This window comes from Danio rerio, chromosome 1 (genome assembly GCF_052040795.2).
Source record: "Danio rerio strain M-AB ecotype USA chromosome 1, GRCz13ab, whole genome shotgun sequence".
NCBI classification, from domain to species: domain Eukaryota; kingdom Metazoa; phylum Chordata; class Actinopteri; order Cypriniformes; family Danionidae; genus Danio; species Danio rerio.
This window is the reverse complement of record NC_141021.1, coordinates 37,356,018-37,378,978: the sequence shown is the minus strand read 5'-3', so window position 1 is coordinate 37,378,978 and position 22,961 is coordinate 37,356,018. Positions and strand designations below refer to the sequence as shown.

The 22,961-nt window shown below is 38.8% G+C and overlaps 2 protein-coding genes across 5 annotated transcripts in view; one reads left to right on the top strand and one right to left on the bottom strand.

The window, feature by feature from the left end:
* LOC147846911 (uncharacterized) overlaps window positions 1-22,961 on the bottom strand; it is a 405,197-nt gene that overhangs the window by 318,984 nt on the left and 63,252 nt on the right. The gene's annotated exons all lie outside the window — the stretch shown is intronic.
* The window catches only part of pibf1 (progesterone immunomodulatory binding factor 1), a 75,306-nt gene that overhangs the window by 12,814 nt on the left and 39,531 nt on the right, over window positions 1-22,961 (top strand). For 3 of the 4 annotated variants that reach the window (XM_087235563.1, XM_087235562.1, NM_001003575.1), the window contains 4 exon segments: window positions 8,117-8,282; window positions 9,786-9,936; window positions 15,415-15,505; window positions 15,648-15,750. In XM_087235563.1, coding sequence (XP_087091689.1) covers window positions 8,117-8,282; window positions 9,786-9,936; window positions 15,415-15,505; window positions 15,648-15,750 — 511 coding nt within the window. 4 annotated transcript variants of the gene reach the window in all.

The window sequence follows — 22,961 nt, the reverse complement described above, 5'->3', positions numbered from 1 at the left end:
ATTTATTTTGTACAAGAGCAGTAAATGCTGCTGGTTATCAGGTGAAGTGAACAAACACCATACAATAAACATTCTGATGCTTGGCAAATAAGCTTAAACTTTCTCTTATGGTGACTTTTGGCATGCTTACAACCTTTCATTCCTCAGTGTAAATTTCACTTGATACCTGAGGGCGTTTAGACTTTTTGTGGAGAATCACTGATGGTAAGATGTTTGGTTTAAGTGACCACATCTATGTCCACCTGTGCCCAGCTGTTCGCTTTGTTCAGTCATTCAGTAGCTGTGTTCTACTAAAGGCCTAAACGTAATAATCAATCAGGCATCTTCTCATTCTTTTCTCTTCTTCTCATCACAAGGAAAGCACATATACCACTGCATTGTATCAGTGTTTTGTATTCCTAGTTGTGTTGCGTTAATAGCAGTAATGGGTGAAGTGCCAATGATGGTGAAACCGTATGATGCCATCAAAAATAACAGAGGTCTACATAGTCCAAAATATGTAGGAAATTATGTGGATTTTTAATTATTTGTTTATTTTATACATTTTTTTTTTTATTGACATTTACATTATATTGGATTATGTGCATCTTAATATCCAGGGTTCTCTTCAAGACTAAATGTATACTTAAAGAACAAAATAAGAAAAAAGCAGAGAGTTACCACAGCGTTGTGAAAGCTGTCTGACGGGCTAATTTAGCTTGTGAACTTTGTTTTTACAGTGCTGGTGAATGTCATGAGTGAGAAAGCATGCTAAACTGGCTAGAACAGAACAAGATGGGTATTTTCATTTTACATGTCTGCAGTCCAAACATAGACAGTTGAAGTGGTTAAAATATTGCATACTTGAAATGTCGAGCTAGTGTATGCAAACACTATTATTCAATTTTCGTGGCTGTTAAGCTGGTACTTCAGTCTTCAATGTTACAGGATGCTCCAGAGTCATTCTAATATGCTTTGATGCATCTAGTTCATTTCATAATATTACCATAAAGATGAGCAATTTATTGCACTCATCAATTTATTTAATTAGAGATTAATAAATGAACAAAAATGGGGATCAGAGTCCCTGATCAAGTACAATGTTAAGTTACTTATGTTTTAAAAACAATACTGACAGTGTTTTGCTTCATTGCGCCAATGAAAATGGTTCAGAGCAAAGCCACTGGAGTTGCTCTTGTAAATTACTAACTCTATGACTGATTCAAGTAATGAGACGTCATGGCTGTCATCCAGTGGAACTTGTTACATATTTTATTATTATTGCATTTTGGCCAACATTGTGAATTTGTGTATTCAAAACAATATTTAAAATATTAATGGGCCATAAAGTGCATTCAATTTGTTAAATTGTTCTCTGATATAAATACAGTATGTCTAGAGCTTAGGTAAGTTCAGAAAGTATCCAGAAATGGCTTTATATACTCTTTTATGTCCACAGGAATCACACCTAAAATAAAAAGCTCAGCTTTTACCATATTTGGAACCATCATGAATATTAATGAGTTCTGCTCTAATGCTCTATAAATTTTGACAGTAGCTGTGTTTCCATCCAAAAATGCGAATCACCTTTATGTGCAAAACTGGATTATCACATAAAAGTTGTGCGAGTAAAGCAGTGTTTCCATCCAATGAGTCAATTAACTGGCGCCAAATATCAGCAGTAAAAATGGAATTTGCTTTGGTAGGAGAAGCTGCGTGAATCTTTTCTTTATGCAATAAATAAGTTTTACCTCAAAACACAATCCTGACACTCGCGGTGTAAATGTGCGGTAGCGTTTGAAGGTGTCAGACACGGAGCACAGACACACTTGATTCTGGAAGTAATTAATACCTTTATATAATAATAATACTGAAACAGTTAAGGTGTTTTAGAATGACCAAAACAACATTTCAGATGTTTTACAAAGTGGTCAGCCTGCTGGTTTGTCCATACACACATTTTATCATCACATTTTATCAATCACATGACTTTTTTTTTTTTTTTTTTTTTGCGCATACTGGAATTTGTTTGGTAAAAGTGTTTCCATCACAGTTAAAGTGCATCTTTTCTGATCGTATAAAAAGTTTATCCTACTCTGTTATGTGCATGTATTTTTATGCCCATTTTCAAAATATATGTGCTTCTTGGCGTTTCGACCAACCGCTTTTTTGCGCATATCCAAAATGCGGCCTACGTCATGCATATTAAGGGCTCTATTTTGACTGTCCATGCGCAAAGTGCAAAACGCAGGGCGCAAATGCTTTCAGGGCATGTCAGGACGTGTTTTTGCTAATTTAAGGACGGGAAATCTGCTTTGCGCCAAGGCGCATGGTCTAAAAGGGTTGAGTTTATTTTCTTAATGAGTTATAGGTGTGTTTTGAGAATAAACCAATTAGAGTCTCATTTCCCATTACCTTTAAGACTCAGCTGCGTCGCGCCAAGAGCGCATTTACTATTTACAGGACGCAAAGTAGGTCTAAGTGGAAAAAATGAGCATTTCACAAGCAAACAGTTAACAGTTGACAGTTTTTTAACAGAACAGTTGTTAAACAGAGCATCTGCGTGAGAATGAGAGATAATGGAACTACTTTCACTTTCGCTCTTGGATAGGGAAACCTTTACGCACAGACATCAATTAGTCTACAAATAAATACTTTTGTTTGTTAAGCGCAAATATTCGTTTCAAAACTATTTCTAAATTCAGTTCTAATTTCCAGCAAACTAATAAATGAACAATATTAACGAAGTGTGGTCAAAATACTGAGTTATTTCCAAATACACCTGCCATGCCTCATATGATCTAAAACCTGACAGGTGAGCAAATCTAAGCTTGTTTTTAATAAAACTAATATTAATATGGATATATTAAATAATACTGCTAATAATAATAACATTATTCTAAAGCAAATTGTTATGAATGAACTGAAAAAGCCTCCCGAGATGAAGAAGACATAAAAGCAGTGATTTTTCATATTTATGTAGGCTAGAAAATAATATGTTTTGTAATATTTTAATCATTTATATTTATATCCTATATCTATTCCTATTATCTCCTATATATATCCTTAATATTGAATTTTTTTCATATGTAAAGATATTTGCCTATTGCTCTCTTGTGCGTATTAAGTAGTGTGTAAGCAAGGCGCAACTCTGCGCCGGAGTTTAGACCGGGTTAGTTTTGGTCTAATGAAAAATCTATAATAGTTTCTCAAAATAGCAACGCGCCAGCGGTCCGCCTCAGAAAGCCTTCCTTTTTAGACCAGAACGCCTATGGGCGCACAAATGAGCGCTATTGCATTTGCTGTTTTAACAGCGTAGCGCAACGGCTTAAAACGACTCTTGCGCCAAGCTGAAACTACCAAAAGACTATTGCGCCGCGTCCTGCGCCACACTGCGCCGGGTGTATGATAGGGCCCTAACAATTTCAGGTCAATGGTCAGAGTTCTGTGTTTTGTTCCAGTTGGTCTGTTTTGTCTGGGATTTTACACTCATGGTATTTACATGAGAATAAGGAAACAATTGTGTTTGATGCTCATGGTATGTCATTTCCATTCTCTAAACTTAATAACCATCTATGCGTAGGTATATACAAATTTTCAATCTATAAAATATTATCTAATAAAGCTAGGAAAAACTTGCCTTTAAAGGTAAAACCACAGTATATATTTTCTATTGTTAAGTAAATGACTAAAAAAATAAATAAGTAAGAGTTGATACAAGTAACAAGGATTAAACGGATGGTTCAACCAAAAATGTAAACTCTTTTATCATTTACTTAGCCTCTTGTTTCAAACTTGTGCTGAAGTATTTTTTCTTCTGTTAAACACACTTTAAGACATTTTGAAGGATATTTGACTTTCATAGTATTTTTATTTTTTTTATATGTAAACAAAGTCAGTGGCTACCGTTCACTATGTTGCTTTAAAAAATATTTGTTTGTGTTTAGCAGGAAGAAAGAGACTAGTTAAGGCTAGGAAGCACTCAAGCGATGGTTTAAAAAAATATAGATTTTTTTTTAGTAAACTAAACCTTTATTGTTAAGCTGCCTGGACTTTGTTCTCCTGGTTTGCTGGTACTACTTTAGGATTTATCTCTCTTTTTCTCTTTCTCTCTCTTTTTGTTTTTAATGAAGTGTCTTCTGATGTGTCTAGAGGTGCAGGTTGTGGCCCCTCCTCTTTCTTGTGAGTGGTCAGTCCTTATTTGCCCATCCGAGAGGCTTATGGTGTCACTGAGCTCCAGGCACATGCCGTGCATACCAGCAGATACTCTGCGCACAGTTGTTGGGCATACCCTACGTTTTTCTGCCTCGGGGAACGGATTGCTCACATTCACAGAGAAGCTCGATTAAGGGCAAAAACGACAGATGCTCTTTTACCCTTCTGTTGAGAGCTCCGTGAACATGTTGTCCAGCAACTCTATTTTGGGTCGACAAATTTAAGAGGGGGGAGGGAAAATAGAAATGAGAGTTGCATTGCATTGCGTCATGCAGAGAAAAACAAAACGAGCCATAATTGTGACCATGGACCACAAACATATAAGTGTTCATTATTTAAAATTGAGATGTATGCATCACTTTTTGAACAAATAAGCTTTTTATTGATGTACATGTCATTAGGATAGGACAATATTTGACCGAAATACAACTAATAGAAAAGATTCTGAGGCTTAAAAAAAAAAGAAGTATTGAAAAATTAAAGTTCAAAGTCCAAATTAAGTGCTCAGTTATGCACATTACAAGAGTTTTGATATCTATCTATCTATCTATCTATCTATCTATCTATCTATCTATCTATCTATCTATCTATCTATCTATCTATCTATCTATCTATCTATCTATCTATCTATCTATCTATCTGTCTGTCTGTCTGTCTGTCTGTCTGTCTGTCTGTCTGTCTGTCTGTCTGTCTGTCTATCTATCTATCTATCTATCTATCTATATCTATATATATATCTATATATATATATATATATATATATATATATATATATATATATATATATATATACTGTATATTAATTAAAGATTATATTCCAGGAAGACAAAGTCCAACAAGACAAAGGCTCAGTCCCTTTATTTATCAGGGATCATCACAGTGAAATGAACTGCCAACTTATCCAGTATATGTTTTACGGAGCTGATAACCTTTCAGCTGCAACCCCGGGCTGGGAAACACCCATGCACTCTCACATTCACACTAATACACTATGGCCAATTTAGCTTAATCAATTCACCTATAGTGCATGTATGTATTAGCTGGCAGCTAGCTCTCTGCAACTCTCACATGGTTGCCTACTGAATGCTAAGCAGGGCTGTGCTTGGTCAGTACCTGGATGGGAGACCACAAGGGAAAGCTAGGTTGGTGCCGGAAGTGGTGTTAGTAAAGCCAGCAGGGGGCGCCCAACCTGCAGTCTGTGTGAGACGTTAAACTGAGGACCTGACTCTCTGTGGTCATTAAAAATCCCGTAATGTCCTTCGAAAAAGAGTAGGGGTTTAACCCCTAGCCTAACATCCTGGCCAAATTTGCCCAATGGCCTCCTAACCATCTCTATATCATAATTGGCTTCATCACTCTTTCTCCTCTCCACCTATCAGCTGGGGTGTGGTGTGCAGCATTGCGTAATATGGCTAACATTGCGTCATCCAGGTGGATGCTGCACACTGGTGGTGAATGAGAAGATTCCCCATATGTGTAAAGCACTTTGAGTGCCCAGAAAAGTGCTATATAAATGTAGGGACTTAGTATTATTATTATTGAATTGAACTGTGGAGGAAACTGACACACCTAAAGGAAACCATTGCGAACACAGGGAAAACATGCAAACTCCACACAGAAATGCCTGCTGACCCAGTTGGGGCTAAAACCGGTGACCTTCTTGCTGTGAAGCGGCAGTGCTAACCACTGAGTAATGTGTCACCACTAAATATATCTTAAATACCATATATTTAATACTATCTTTAACTAAAATTCTAATTCTTTTTGTGGCATAAACGAAAAAATGTAAACCCTACAATGTGTTTTCAACTAGTGCCAAAAAATATAACCAACATAACGCTGGTTATGTGGACCGGGGTCACAATTAAATATTTACTGTTGTCTAAAGTCCATTAGCAGTTGTTTTTCAAGGATCACATACTTATACGGTAAATGGTGCAATCAAATTTTAGTCAGACAACCACTCCTTATCGCACACTATTGCGGCAGCCTCCTTACTCTCCCTTTCTGTTCCTTAAATTTATATAAACAAAACAACTCTAATATGCTTTAAATCAACAAGCTAAACAATATCTAGTCTTACTCCATAATCTATGATGGGAGTTGGCCAATTATAGTACAATTTGTCATAATTATTTCCAAAGGTGTTGGTCACCACAGTGATGACATTTCCATTGTATTCTTTACAAAAGTGCCTACATTTGACTGAATGTTAGTGACAACGCACAAACATTTGAGAAAAATGTTGACCTGCCAGTTTGGCCCCTCCATAGGTGTGGTTACGGTTTCAACCAAAACCCCTCGAGCTCTCTGTAAAATTGGCTTAATCCATCAGAGACCTGGCTGTAAATTTAGGAAGATGCAAACAGAAACTTGATCTGCTTAGGCATGTTGGGATTTGGGGTTTCATGATAAAACAGTGATTTTCTGCCCTAGGAAATGCACTTATCACGTCACTGGCGGTCACATCTAAGCTTGACATCCCCTTAATTTAGCAGTTACTTAGCCTAAGGTGAGCCACAGCTGAGATTTTTCTTCTATTCCTGTTTTGTTTAAACACCATTTGAGTGACGGTAAAGACTATTTTAAAGAAATGCTGTCATTTTTAACCTTCTATTTATTAAATAATCCTGAAAAAAAGATTCTACTGTATATTAAAATATACATATGCTGTAATTAAAAAGATGTTCTTGTGAATCAAATAAGAATATTAAAAAGATTATTTATGCATTTTTTGTGATCAAATTGTTATTGAACAGTTGGAAAAAATCTAGTATAATTGTTGTAGACAAGGATGGCAACCAACTGCATTTTCCAATAATACCCCACCTACCCCTGGCAAAAAAAAACAAAAAACTAATTAAATAAAAAAGGTAAAAAAAAATCAGAGCCTTAAACAAGAAGAAAGATAAAAAAAATAAAATTATAAAAGGTTACAATACATATAAATAAACAACAAAAGTAAATAAAATTACCTTTGCATTTAACTTCTTACAGCACTTTTAACATAGGTAGATAAATAGGATTTTTACACACAGGTTAAATAAAATAGCAAAGAAAAAAATCACAATAGCATATATTTTATCTTAGTTTATGCACATATCCATGGAGTACACACCCCACCCCCACCCCCTTGAATTGTATTTCTTTTTTAAATATTTACCAAATTAAGTTTATAGAGCAAGGGAATTTTCACTGTATGTCTGATACAATTTTTTTCTTCTAGAGAAAGTCTTCCAATTATTAGCCCCTTCAAGCATTTTTTCCTGATAGTCCACAGAACAAACCATCATTATACAAAAACTTGCCTAATGACTCTAACTTGCCTAATTAACCTAGTTAGGCCTTTAAATGCCACTTTAAGCTGTATAGAAGTGTCTTCAAAATATCTAGTAAAATATTATTTACTGTCATCATGGCAAAGACAAAAATTAATCAGTTATTAGAAATGAGTTATTAAAACTATTATGTTTAGAAATGTGTTGGAAAAAAACTGCTCCCCGTTAAACAGAAATTTGAGAAAAAATAGCTAATAATTCAGGGGGGCTAATAATTAAACTGTATGTTTGTATGTACCTATGACAATTGGGAGATGATGTTAGTTTCATTAAGTGATGTTTCCTTGGGGTGAGGTAAATTCTATGAATCATTTTGTATTTATAAAGATTTCTAAATGTTTATGAGACACTGAAAATGTTCAACATAATGTAGCTTTTCTATCACTTGAATAAAACATTTTAAAATATGTTTAAAAAATAAAATAGTTATTTAGATTGGAATGATATTTCACAACATTACAGTGGAAAACATACAAACGAACTTTAAAGTCCTCACATGTCATTTAAGCTTTTAGTTTACACACTATGTCATTTTGATTACAGAAAAAAAAACAAAGTTTGCAGATGTTTTTGCTTGTGTCCAGGTTCAGGCAGCTGCAGCTGGGTTCAGACAGCAGGGTGGCAGAACTGCTCAACCAGGTGAAGCTGAAAAAGTTTGAGTTGGAGCGATCCCAGATGGTCCAGGAAGAGACAGCCAGGAACCTCAGCCTTTGTCAAATTGAGTGTGAGAAACATCAGAAAAAACTGGAGGCAAGGCTCTGTAAAATAAATAAATCTTTCATTTGGGTTAAATCTCTATGGCAGCGATGTCGTGCACATAAATCCCGAACAAAGTGATTTCCTTTGGACTCACTGCAAGTTAAAACCTGTTAATTGCTTAGTAATTCAAGCTGTTAATTCCTTAAAGGAACGTTTCAACATTCTGTCATCATTTACAACAAGTTTATGTCATTTCTGATACGCTTGACTTTCATCTTTTCAAGAAACACTAAAAGAAGAAAATGGAAGAAATTACTGACCACTGTTTACTATGGAATAAAGTAAACAGTAGTTGTCAAGTTCCAAAGATAAAATAAAAGTAGTATGAGTGTGTCATGAATGTACCATAAAAATATACTCATGTATACACAAAAATTAGTATTGTATTGGTTACCGGCCTGTTGGGGTTTTAATAATGTATAATTATAAGCATCAATGAATATTGGATGTTTAAGGTGGCATAAAACTACTTTTTTAACAAAATTTAAAGTTTTAATTCTTCACAAGTTTTCACAGTTGTCATCATTAACATTATTTTTAATTTATATTTTAAAAGTAAAGGTAAATATTTTGTACTTTTTTGTATACTATATATGAAGTATGGATCGTATAGATGTTATTTTTGACATCCCTAAATTAACTAGTATTTGAAATTGATAATAAATTTAGTGTTTTAAGCTTATTTTTTATTTTAAAGTAATTTTGGTAACACTTTAGAATAATGGTCCATTAGTTAATGTTAGCGAATGTATTTACTAACATTAACTAAGTATGAATAATGTAGTCCAACATTAACTAATGTATTATTACAATTTAAAGTTAATGTCAATTTACATGAAATAACGTTAGTTCATGTTAGTTCATGTTAACTCTGTGTATTAACTAAAATGAACAAACATGATTAAATACTGTAATAAATGTATTACTAATGGTTTGTTTATGTTAGCAAATACATTAACCAATGAACCATTATTTTAAAGTGTTTTCACTTCCAATTGTAATATTGTGAAGTTCATTCATTTTACATTAGATTCTTTGTAGCATTTCATAAAAATGATTATACAGAACTTCATGACTTCAGCAGAAACAGACCAACGTTTAAGTTAAGTCATTAAACATCTCTTATGGTCTGTTTTAATAATGCCAGTTTGCCAGTTTTAAGCTTGGCATTCTGGATCCTGAGTATTTTTACTTGTGTATTCCACTGAAAGAAGACAGTTTAGAAAGTTTTAGGTGTAAAGATTAATTTTTAATGACAAATATTGATATACTCTTGAAGTATTAGCTCACAATTTGATTCTTCAAATGTCAACACACTGATTTTCAATTCATTCAGACACCAGACAAGGGTTGAACCCCATTACTGCTCTATTAAATAAAGACTGTACATATTTGTCAGCATCATAAAACCTATTTGTACATGATGTTATGACACCACCCTTGTTACTCAGCTTCGGCCATTATATTGTTGCCCTTCTCTCTCTGCTTTTGCAGGTTCTAACAAAAGAGTTTTATGGGCTTCAAACATCATCCGAGAAACGCATCACTGAACTGCAAGCCCAGAATTCTGAGCATCAGGCACGACTAGAGACATATGAGAGGCTGGAAAAGGAGCTGGACGATGTTACCATGCAGGCTGCAGAGAGTAAGAAAACAGACTGATTCAGTCATTGCAAGTGAATTATTTAGAGTTATACAACATGTGTAAAAGAGAGGTTTTTAGAGGCACAATATGTACAATTGTTTCATTAAAATATCCAAAAACAGTATCATACATTTTGCTGACCTACGGTGCTCAGCATAGATAAATACACCCCTCACAAATCTATCTTTTAAATTCATATTTTAATAGGAAACTATAGGAATATTATATTTGTGCATATTCATAAGATAATGCATAGTCTTCATCATATAAATTGTTTTAATAAAATGAATTTAATTAAACTGCTTTATGCTCTAATACCTTGAACGCTCTTAAAATGCTTACATATTAAAAACACATGCACATGATTAACTTTGTGCTTAAACTGCAGTCTCCCCACAAATCTCATGTGTTTTAAACTGTGGTTCCTAATCACTTATAATCCCAACTCAACATTGCATATCTTGCAATGTGACTATTATGGATGCACACATTGGGCTCTATTTTGACGGTCCATGCGCAAAACGGAAAGCGCAGGGCGCAAACGCATTCAGGGCGTGTTATAATCCATATTTTCCAATATAAGGATGGGAAAATCCGCTTTGCGCCGTGGCGCATGGTCTAAAAGGGTTGAGTTTATTTTCTTTATGAGTTATAGGTGTGTTTTGAGAATAAACCAATCAAGAGTCTCATCTCCCAATACCTTTAAGAGCCAGCTGCGTCACGCCATAAGCGCATTCGCTATTTACATGACGTAAAGTAATTTCACTTTCGCTTTTGCTCTTGTGGATAGGGAAACCTTTTCGCACAGACATCAATTAGCCTATACATAATTAATTTTGTTTGTTAAACGCAAATATTCGTTTCAAAACTATTTCTAAATTCAGTTCTAATTTCCAGCAAACGAATAAATGAACAATAAAAATGAAGTGTGTTCAAAATGTTATATCCTAAAACACATGCTGTGCCCCATATGATCTAAAACCTGCAGGTGGGCAAATCTAAGCTTGTTTTTAATAAAACAAATATAAATATGGATATAATAAATAATACTGCTAATAATAATAACATTATACAAAAGCAAATTGTTATGAATGAACAGAAAAAGCCTCCCGAGATGAAGAAGGCATAAAATCAGTGGTTTTTCATATTTATGTAGGCTAGAAAATAATATGTTTTGTAATATTTTAATCCTTTATATTTATATACTATATATATCCTTAATATTACAATCTTTACATATGTAAAGATATTTGCGTATTGCTCTCTTGTGCGTATTAAGCAGTGTGAAAGCGAGGCGCAACTCTGCGCTGGAGTTTAGACCGGGTTTGTTTTGGTCTAATGAAAAATCTATTTTAGTTTCTCAAAATAGCAACGCGCCAGCACTGCGCCTCAGAACGCCTTCCTTTTTAGACCAGTACGCCTATGGGCGCACATATGAGCGCAAATGCATTTGCTATTTAAACAGCGTACCACAATGCCTCAAAACGACTCTTGCGCCAAGCTGAAACTAGCAAAAGACTATTGCGCCACATTGCGACGGGTGTATGATAGCGCCCATTGTGAAATCAATGCTCAAACGATATATTGTCCTAGTGTAGAATTCATGTTTTGAAAGAATCAGCAGACTCATTCATATAAAAAGCTAGTTACTTAATTACTAAATTAGTATTGAACAAAATTGAACAAATGAATGACCGAATGGGCTCCATTTTAACTATACAAGAACATAGTCTAATTCAAATGGCCCAGGTGCACTTATGATATGACTGAGCCCACTTTTGCTAGTTTATTGTAATTTTTATAAATAAGGCGCAACCAACATTCAAAAATATTGAATAAATATTGATAAACTTTTCAAACATGTATATTTGAATTAAAACTACTTAGTTTGAAAACGGCTGTTGCAAACTATACAGCCAATGTGAAAACATACTCTTTAACATACTGCTTTCCAGTGAAGTAATACATCCAGAAAAGTGTAACTGACTTTGAAACCACAGTAACAGGCAATTTGAAGAGAAGAACATAAAAGAGAGAGGAGGGAAACGGCTTAACTATAGAATAGCAGCACAGTGATAAGGGACCGCATCCAGTATCAACCTGCAATCATTGCGCTAGGCATTCTTTTTACGTTTGATCTGTGCAGAGTTGATGACGTTAAAAACCTGTTGTTAACTTGCTGTGGTTAATAACCTGGGGGATTTTAAAACCTGGCTAGGCCAGCCTTTCTCATCACCTCGGCTCAGTGTCAGCATATTCACTGAAGAGGGTTGTTTAAGGACACAGCCCTAAGGCCTTTTAGTCAAACCATCTTCAGTTCTGATTTAGTATGGCATTTTGAACATGCAGAACAATTTAGATGTGAAGGAAACCGACACACAGCGTATTTAACATGCTTGAAATTCTGACCTGATAATGCAACTGATTATATTAGTAAACTTGCATGTTTACATGCATGTTTTGCAGAAGAACTGTTTCCAGAGTAGTCATTGACAGACTGCATAAAATATATTTTACCACAGCTTTGATCTTCTTGAGTGTACAGATTAGTGTATGTAAGGAATAATTTCTGGTGCTCTGCATTACAGTATTTTATTGCACAACTTCCAGGCAATCAGAATCAAGAATTTCAACAGGCTATGGAATAAGAATAAATATGACCCTCCTGTCAGGGCCTTAGGGACTATTTAATTGCATTTTTAAATTTGCAGTAAAATGGAGGTTTGTCTAGTCTTTAGATTCTTTCTGCTGATGAGAGGACTAGTTAAAGTCAGCAGACACTGTGGACTTTCAGTCCAAATTCTCCTCAATATTGATGCACTGTACACCAAGAGACAGATCTTTAACCTGTTTAGTGTTAAACTGGTGAGCAATTCAAATTGTTTAATTCACTTTAATATTTGCTCCATTGTGTTTATTTATTGTTTATTATATGTATAGAAATTACATAAATTCACATTTATATTCCACTCCCCTATAAAGTCATCCCAATCAATCTAAAGTCTTTGTAAAAAAAAAAAAAAGTTATTTAAGTCATCTGGTAAAGTTATGTCTCAATATGTTAAGATATATTACCATATATCGTAGAGAAAAAAATACCGCAATCTCAATTTTTTCCAATATTGTGCAGCCCTACTCAACACTATTGACAATATTGTGCCTAAGCACAATATTTACTTATTATTTGCTGAAATGTTGTTTGATTAAGTGCCACTTTTGTGCTCATGTTATTTGGAACAAAAGCAGATCTTGTTGGTGGCTTAAAAAAAGTTAAAGCCTAAAAAACCTAAAAAAAATAAAAAAATAAAAATAAACTTTTGAAAACTCAAAAAAGTCCCATTGACTTAACTTTGAACCAAACTTTATGACCTCATAACTCTGTGCCAGACTGTCAAACAGACTCATTTAACTCTACCAATCTGACAATCACTGATGACCTTTCAACTTACTAGCCACACACTAGCAACCACTTATGGCACCTTAGCAACTGTACCATAGACTTCTATTGTAAAAAAATGCCATTGACTTTACATTAGACATATTAACAACAAACCAATCAATACTATATACTGATTCATACTAGAAACATACTAGCAGCATTCTAACACACTAATCCATACTATCAACATGCTAAATCATACTAAATTCATGCTAACATGCTAAAATTTACTAGAAACTTTCTAGTGGCATGCTAAGTCATACTAGAACAATGCTAACAACATGCTAATTTATGCTAAAAACACACAAGCAACATGATAAATCATACAAGATTCATGTTAATTTATGTTAGCAACTGCCTAGCAACCACTCAGAACATCTTAGCTACCACCTAGCAACACCTTAGCAACCACCAAGAATACCCTAGCAACCACTCAGAACACCTTAGTAATTGCCTAGCAACACCTTTGTAACCACCTAGAATACCCTAATAATCGCTTGGCAATGCCTTAGTAACCACTCAGAACACTCTAGCAACCACCTAGCAACCACTCAGAACACCCCAGCAACCGCCTAACAACATCTTAGCAACGCCTTAGCAACCGCCCAGCAATGCCTTAGCAACCACTCAGAACACCATAGTAACTACCTAGCAACCACTCAGAACACCCTAGCAACTGCCTAGCAGCATCTTAACACCACCTAGCAATGCCTTAGCAACCGCTGAGCAACCACTTAGACCACCCTAGCAACCACCTAGCAACATCTTAGAAACGACCTAGCAATGCCTTAGCAACAGCTAAGCATCCACTCAGAACACCCAAGCAACCACCTAGCAACATCTTTGCAATGACCTAGCAACCACTCAAAACACCATAGTAACCACCTAGCAACACCTTAACAACCATGTAGAACATCCTAGCAAGGCCTTAGCAACCACTTAGAACAACCTAGCAACTGCCTAGCAATGCCTTTGCAACATTTCTGTGGTTGACCTAGAAACCACATAGAATACCATAGTAACCACCTTGCAACACCTTAACAACTTACTAGAACACCCAAGAAAAGCCCTAGCAACCACTCAGAACACCCTAGCAACCGCCTAGCAACACCTTAGCAACCACCTACCAAGAACCATGCCAATGCATACTAGAAACCGGCTAACCAATATTTAGTCTATGCCAACTGGTTTAAACTTCCTTAAAACGACTTCAATTATTAAATTTTTTTAAAACTACTTCAAATGTTCAGAGTAGGCTTTTTCAAACCACCTTAAAATGTGTCCACAAACTTTACTTTTCTAGTTTAATATTGGAGTTGTAACTTCCAGTATATCTTATGACAATTTATATGACCCATATGACACACATATGACCACAGTTTTTGAGTTTCATTACCAATCAACTGTGTAAAATGCAAGATGACTTGGGGCGCATGACAAGGGGTGGTTCTTGCTTGAGTTAGATTTTTAATAAAATAATGAATGAAACTGCTCGATCAATAATCAGCACTAGATTTATATCTATTTTAAGGGATATGCATTCATTCATTCATTTTCTTTTCAGCTTAGTCCCTTTATTAATCTGGGGTCGCCACAGTGGAATGAACCACCAACTTATCCAGCACATGTTTTATGCAGCGGATGCCCTTCCAGCTGCAACCCATCACTGGGAAACTTATGGGATATTACATTTTAAAAAAACAATATTAAAAATAGTGCAAAAGTTTTTTTTTTTTCCAAAACCATATTGTGTACATTACTAGATGTTTTCTTTCTCTTTATCTTGGATTTTTTTTTTCTTCATTTTCTTGGCCTTGTTTTCACCTTTGAACAACATTTCAACATTTTCGACTTGAAGCATAAACCTTCCTACACATTATATACTGTAAGAAGGCAGAAAACTGTTTTCATAGTGTCTCGTTTTTAGTATTAATGCTCTCCCTTCTGGCTACGACTCTACCTGGGTGGTCTACACACAGCTGCTCTTAAACACACTTTTTATTCTTCTTCATGATAATATTTGTTGTTGTTGTTTGTAGTGGAGAATGAAGATGAGGCAGAAAGGGTGCTGTTTTCATATGGTTATGGTGCAAACATTCCAACAACTGCCAAGAGAAGACTGAAGCAAAGGTGAAGTCTGAGGAGGTCACTCTTCTTTGAGAACCAGAAGCTCATCTTTGTTTTTACTAACTGTTTTTATGTCTGCGTGACTCTAATCATAGGTTTCTAAATGTGCGTGTGTGCGTGTGTGTGTGTGCTTGTGTGTGTGTAGTGTTCACTTGGCACGCAGGGTTCTGCAGCTGGAGAAACAGAACACACTGCTTAGGAGAGACCTGGAGAGACAGACGGCACACAGCAGTCAGATCTCTGAAGAGGTGCTGCATTTCACTCTTCTCACAAGAATGCGAACATACACAAATACACATGCAGTACCTGGGTAGGTGGGTGTGGAGAAAAATTAGTAAAAAAGCATTCCGGTCTGTGTCTGTGTGTGTACACACAGATATATGGGTCAAAGATGAGGCGTCTGCATCAAATTAATTTAATCACAAGTGTCCTTAATGTTACACATAACATTTATGGACGTTTAGAAATATGGATGAAATCATGTTAAATTGTCACTCTGTTGGGTAGGGTTGCACCTGCTGTTCGTAGGTTCTTTATTAAACTGAAACGTAAAGTCCACACTAGTGGCTTAGTAACTAAATTCGTTCTCACTTCGGTTGCAGCACATGTTCTTAAGGCAAACCGGAGTTAGTAGGTCGTAAGCTCTCCGTAATGCGTATTCACATTGAATGATATAATATCCAATAAAAAGTATTTAAATCGTTAAACTACTGTAAAATTCTACAACTAATGCATCTATATCTAACTGTCCTGTGAAAATTAAATAATAATTCACACATTTTATAGTAAATTAAATTACAGTCAGTCACTAATAGCAGGCGACTCACACACCTGCATCGCGAGCTGTGAATGCACACGATAAACACATGAAGTTCTCAAAACAATAAACTTGATTTTTTTATATCCTACACAGGAAAGAGAAACAAGCAGAGAGAAAAACTTATTCATAAGTAAAATTTTTGTTTGAATTGATGAATACAATGAAAAAAAAACACTCTTTGAAAATAATGAAACTCTTCTTTCACAACCCGAAATAGAATGCGCGATTTGGGAGGACAATAAGGATGTGAGTAGAGGGAGATCATTCTTCATTTTTACCGCGAGCTCCTCTATGTAAACTAATCTCACTGTAGTCTCTTTTCTACCGTTATACATGGGGGAGGCTGCCGTAAATATTTAGTTGGAATGTAGCGTTACGTTTAAACTAAGTCCAGTGGTGCAACACTAAAATATTCAGTAGTGTGTAAATTGTAGCTTAGGCCCAATCCAAATTCTACCCCTTACCCTTATTCCTTGTTATGCACGTTTCCGTGAAGGGGTAGGGGTGTCCCAATTCTCTTTAGCTTGAAGGCGTGGGGCTAAGGGGAAGAGGTAGATAGGCCTTGAAAGAGAGATTTTTCAGGACCGCACTCAAAACCAAGGGGTAAGAAAATTTCCCTGAATACGCCAGCTACAGCGGCAGCATGGCTGCACTCGGAAGTAATGAGATGCACAAATTAGTTTCTTTGTCATTATTATGAATTTTTACAACAAACAAGCTTATTTTTTAATACATTCATAACAGCGTTCGTGTTTTACTGTCATCTAAGTCCATAATAATAACACCTGTATAGCAGTCCCACAACATTCTGACACTCAGTGACGCTCCAATACCCTGTCAGAAAAGTCTAGTGGCTGGGAATGAGCTTTATACAGTGTCTGCTATAATGTTAATGTTGTTATTGTGTGTTTACATGGATGAATATGGCCATAGTGTAAATGCACAGTACAGGTACAAGTTTATTGCCACATTACATCGATATGATAACATAATATATGCCTTCAGTGATTTCCTGAAGATAAATACCAAAAAATAAAGAAATTAGAATAACTACAGCAGTTGCGATCGTCTGATCTCATATAAAACACGAGATTGCAATGACATATGATGATGTGTGCAGGTGCTGTAGTGCTGTCCCCTTTCTTTGGGGTAAATTTCTAAGCCCTTCAAACTTGGTTTTAAGGGGAAGGGGTAGGGGTACAAAAATTGGGCCTTAGTGTCTCTTTAAGTCATAACTAAGCCACGTTTTAACTTACGCACTGGTGGTGCAACTGGCCTCAGATCCATTTATTTAACATAATGTAGTAATAATTAAAATATATAGAAAGTAAATATGATCTATGATAATTAATTTATTAATTAATTCATTCAGTTTCTTGTCGGCTTAGTCCCTTTATTAATCTGGGGTCGCCTCAGCGGAATGAACCGCCAACTTATCCAGCACATTTTTACGCAGCGGATGCCCTTCCAGCCGCATCCCATCTCTGGGAAACCTATGATAATTGAAATATAAAAATACTTATCCTAAATTTGATTATTTATTATGACATATTGGTAAAACATAATACAAACTACAAAATACATATCATCTAATTAGTATAATTAGTATTTTCAGCTTTCACAGTAAGACTTAAATTGAGACTTGATCTTCTAAATATTCCTGATAAGATATTTGATATGTAGACTATTATTACACGGAATGACATTTAAGTCAGTTGGCTCTATTTTAACGATCTATGCCGAAAGTCTAAAGGGCATGGCGCAAAAGCATTAAGGGAATACCCAAATCCACACAATTTTTAAGAACGTAAAAATACACTCTGCGCTGCAACGCATGGTCTAACAGGCTTGTGTTTATTCTCTTAATGAGTTATGAGTGTGTTGTGAGCATAACATGCATTAAACAAATCAGAGTCTCATCTCATCTCCCATTCCCTTTAAGAGTCAGTTGTGTAGAGACATGGTGCATTTGCCATTTAGATGACTGACTTTGTAAGTGAAAAAACTGAACGCTTCACTTGTGAGAAAACAGTTTAACAGACCGTCTGCAGCACGAGAATAAAGAACGAGCTTCCTCCATTCAGCCCCTTTACTTTCTCTTTTTGATTTACTCCTTTTACTTTCGTGGAGTAAGAAAATAATGTAAACTCACTCCACTGAAGGCATCCATTAGCCTACATATTTAATTTAGTTTGTTGAGTGCAAAGATTACTTTTAGAAATGGTAAACTATTTCTAAATTCAGTTCTAATTTCCAGCAAATGAATAAATGAACAATATTAACTAAGTGTGGTCAAAGCTGAGTTATATCATGTGAGGTGGTGTTTGTTCGAGTGCGTGCTGAAACAAACTGGTTACTCGACTGGCTAGCAAGTTTTCGGACCTCTGGCTGGAGGGCAAGACTGGCTTAGGCCTGTAGTTGGCAACAGCCACGGGGTTTTTTGCAACGTCTGCCAGCATTTGCATTAAGCAGCGCCTGCAGTTAAACTCACATCAGCTTATTATGACACTTTTATCAATCATTTTTTCCTGCAATTGACAACAAGAGCAAAAACAGAAGTGTTGTCTGATTTACAAGCAGCACTTAATTATGTTCAAAAGAATTTAAAACGCCAATGGGATGAATTTATATCCCATTTTGAAAGTAAAACACTCTAATAGAACGTCTAGTGTGTGCAGTGTATGTATGTGAGGGGGACAGTGTTTCGATGTGATCCTGTTATGTTGTGATTCTGTGACTGCTGGTGTTTGTTGCTGTATTGTTAGCAATTATGACAGTTAAAGTAACTGCGTTAATTTCTGTAACAAAGGTTCTTTGTGTGGGAAGAAGACAGGGTCGGCGTTGAGGTAAGTAACAGATTTTATTTTTAAGTCACAACTGTACTGGACAGCTCCCACTATGTGGCCGTCGTTCAGCTCTCTCTCCCGACTGTTCCTCCCGTTCTCCTTAAGACGGGTGTCTCTCCGGTCCAATCACTAGAATAAACAGGTGTTGCTTATTATTTCGGATTGGCCTGCTGATTAGCCGCCGGGCTCTGAGCATGCTCTCCCCCTTTATTGGGTATTCGATCATGCTTACCTCTCCACATACCCCCACCGCCCGCCTCAGGCCGGGGAACTGTCTCACCTCCATTTTGGTTTTGGATCTCGGACAGGTTGCAATGGCTGCAGTCTTATCAATTTGGGGCTGCACCTGCCCGTGACCTAAGTGGAAGCCCAGATACCTTACCTCCACTCGCCCAATTGCGCACTTCCGTGGGTTGGCCGTGAGCCCGGCCCGTCTCAGCGCCGACAATACCGCCCTCAGATGTTGCATATGCCGCTGCCAATCATTACTGTAAATGATGATGTCGTCTAAATAAGCAGCGGCATATGCTGCGTGAGGGCCGAGTATTTTGTCCATCAGGCGCTGGAACATCGCCGGCGCCCCGAACACCCCAAACGGAAGCGTCACAAATTGGTGCAATCCAAACGGCGTAGTGAAGGCTGTTTTTTCGCGGGATATTGGAGATAAGGGGATCTGCCAATAGCCCTTCGTTAAATCCAATGTCGAGTAATATCGAGCAGCACCCTACCGGTCGAGCAACTCGTCAATACGCGGCATTGGATAAGCGTCGAATTTCGACACAGCATTCACCTTGCGATAATCCACACAGAACCGGACCGAGCCGTCCGTCTTAGGTACCAAGACAATCGGGCTGGCCCAGTCGCTGTGGGATTCTTCTACTACTCCCATTTTCAACATATTATTCAATTCTTCCTGAATCACTTTTTTCTTGTGTTCAGGTAGACGATACGGCCGGGTCCTAACGACCACGCCCGGTTCGGTCTCGATATGGTGCTGAATCAGGTTAGTACGACCGGGCAGGGGCGAAAACACGTCAGAGTATTCACGTTGGAGGTGCCGGATGTCGAGGAGCTGGCTCGCTGAGAGATGATCGCCCCGGTGACCAGAGCGCTCGGCCGTTCTCGGCCGGAGCTCTCCGGCCCCAGGTCATCCTCGTTAGTAACAAGCGTAGCCAGCGCCACTTCCTCCGGCTCCCTCCATTGCTTAAGCAGATTAATGTGATAAATCTGACGCGAGTCAGCCCTGTCCGAACGAACCACCTCGTAATCGAGATCACTGACTCGTCGTGTGACCACAAACGGCCCTTGCCACTTGGCGAGTAATTTAGAGCTGGAAGTGGGTAGCAGTACAAGTACTTTATCTCCCTGTGAAAATTTACGGATCATTGATTTAAGCGTGCGTTTAAATCTTTCCACCAGCCCATCTGTTTGTGGGTGATAGACGCTGGTGCGAATAGATTTAATGCCCAATAATCCATAAAGCTCGCGCATCGTGACATGAACGCGGTGCCTTGATCAGTGAGAATCTCCTTGGGGATTCCCACACGGGAGATGATGCGAAACAGCGCCTCCGCAACGCTCTTTGCTGAGATATTACGGAGCGCGACTGCTTCCGGGTATCGGGTTGCATAATCCACCAGAACTAATGCAAACCGATGCCCGCGTGCGGATCGCTCTAATGGCCCGATGAGATCCATACCAATTCTCTCGAAGGGGATCTCCATAATTGGTAAAGGGCGCAACGGCGCTTTTGGGGTGGCCGGCGGATTTACCAGCTGACATTCACTGCACGCAGCGCACCATCTGCTGACGTCACCGTGAATGCCCGGCCAAAAGAATCGGGTCATGAGGCGATTTAGTGTGGCCGCCTGACCTAAATGTCCGGCCATAGGATTAGAATGAGAAGCCTGAAAAAGCATTTCCCGGCGACTCTTTGGTACTGATAACTGGGTTGTATTTTCTTTTGTCTGAGTGTCTTGGGTCACTCGATACACCCTATCATTAATAACCGCAAAATACGGATAGGAGAGGGGTCGATCAGGCTGGAGGATTTTCCCATCAATAACTTGCACCCTTTCGAGTGCATGTTTTAGTGTATCATCACGCGACTGCTCCAGGGGAAAGTCTTTACACCAGGAAATTCCCAGCCCTTCCCCTGAGTCAGCGCGTGACGTCACTGCTTGGGATTCCCCCAGCTGAGCGACTTGTCCCCTATCCGGCGATTTCTTCTTCCAAGAAGCACCCGCACATAAAACTCCCAATAATCTATTGAATCCAGGCCAATTAGTTCCCAGAATTAGCGGGTGTTTGAGGTGCGGGTTAACCGCTACCTCCACTCTATGCTTTTTCCCCCGAAATTGAATGTCTATTGCCGTTAGCGGGTAGTGAATTACATCCCCGTGTACACACCTTACCCTTACCGTGCGCCTCATATCCAAAGCCGGGTCTTGAAGCAAGCTTTGGTGGATGGAGGTCTGATTACACCCCGAATCCACCAAAGCTTGATATGTACCCCCTTTAATACTCACAGGTATCCGGTATAGCCCGTCGCGACCGGGAGCGACTGCTGGCACATCGGGCAGGCGGACCAATGCACCCACCTCCATCACGGAGCAGTTCTCTGGTGCATGATCCGCCCCCCCGCAATGCCAACATGCCGGCCCAGACCTTCCCGTTATACCCCCGAGGGCAGCAGGACCAACTGATTGGGCCGGAGAGAGACCCGTCATCGCTGTAGGCCCGCCCATGCCACATGCCTCCCCGTCTCTATCCCGATAGGTGCCCCAGCGATGCGTGCTGCGCTGGGGCTCCGGGCCTGGGATCCGCCTCCTGGGAGTCGGTATGGGCGGTCCCCTCGATCTGGGCCTGGGGATAGGAGGAGAGAGAGAAAGAGGAGGGACAGGGGGAGAGAGAGAGAGAGAGAGGTTACTTCGCCAACCCTGGACCTCGCTACCAGGTGATCCTCCGCCAGCTGGATGGCCGTTTCCAGATCGTCTGGTCGGTGGCACTGGACCCACTCCGATGTTCGGGAGGGAAAGCGGGCGATGAACTGTTCCAGTACCACAGCGTCGACGATCTGATCGATGGTCCGGTCATCCTGCACCAGCCATCTGCGGCAGGCGTCACGGAGCTGCTGGGCGAATATGAAGGGCCGACCGCTTTCCTCCAGCTTCAGCGACCGGAAGCGCTGGCGTTGTTCCTCCGGATTGCGGCCGGCCCGCTGAAGTATGGCTCGTTTCAGGTGCGCATAATTCAGGAGATCCTCGGCTGGTAGCTGCTGTGCGGCGGTCTGGGCTTCGCCCGACAGCAGCGGGATGACTCTCACCGGCCAATCGGCCCGGGGCCACCCACACGCTCCTGCCATCTTCTCAAACAAGTCTAAGAAGACTTCCGGGTCATCTTGCGGCCCCATTTTGTGTAGTGTGATGGGAGGGTGGGTGGCTGATGTTGATGCGGGCTGGATCCCCTGCTTCAGCATGCTCCGGACGAGCTCGCGGTCCTCGCGCTGGGCCTCCACCAGGACCTTAAAGCGCTCCTCCTGCTCAGCTCGTATGTCCAGGATCTCCTGGTGCTGTTCACGGTGGAGGACCGCGAGCGCCTGGATCACTTCTGCAAATGGACTGGTTGACGGAGTGGTCATCTTAGCGGCGAGGTCTCTTCTTCTTCCCCGGATTTCGGCACCACTGTAACAAAGGTTCTTTGTGTGGGAAGAAGAAGACAGGGTCGGCGTTGAGGTAAGTAACAGATTTTATTTTTAAGTCACAACTGTACTGGACAGCTCCCACTATGTGGC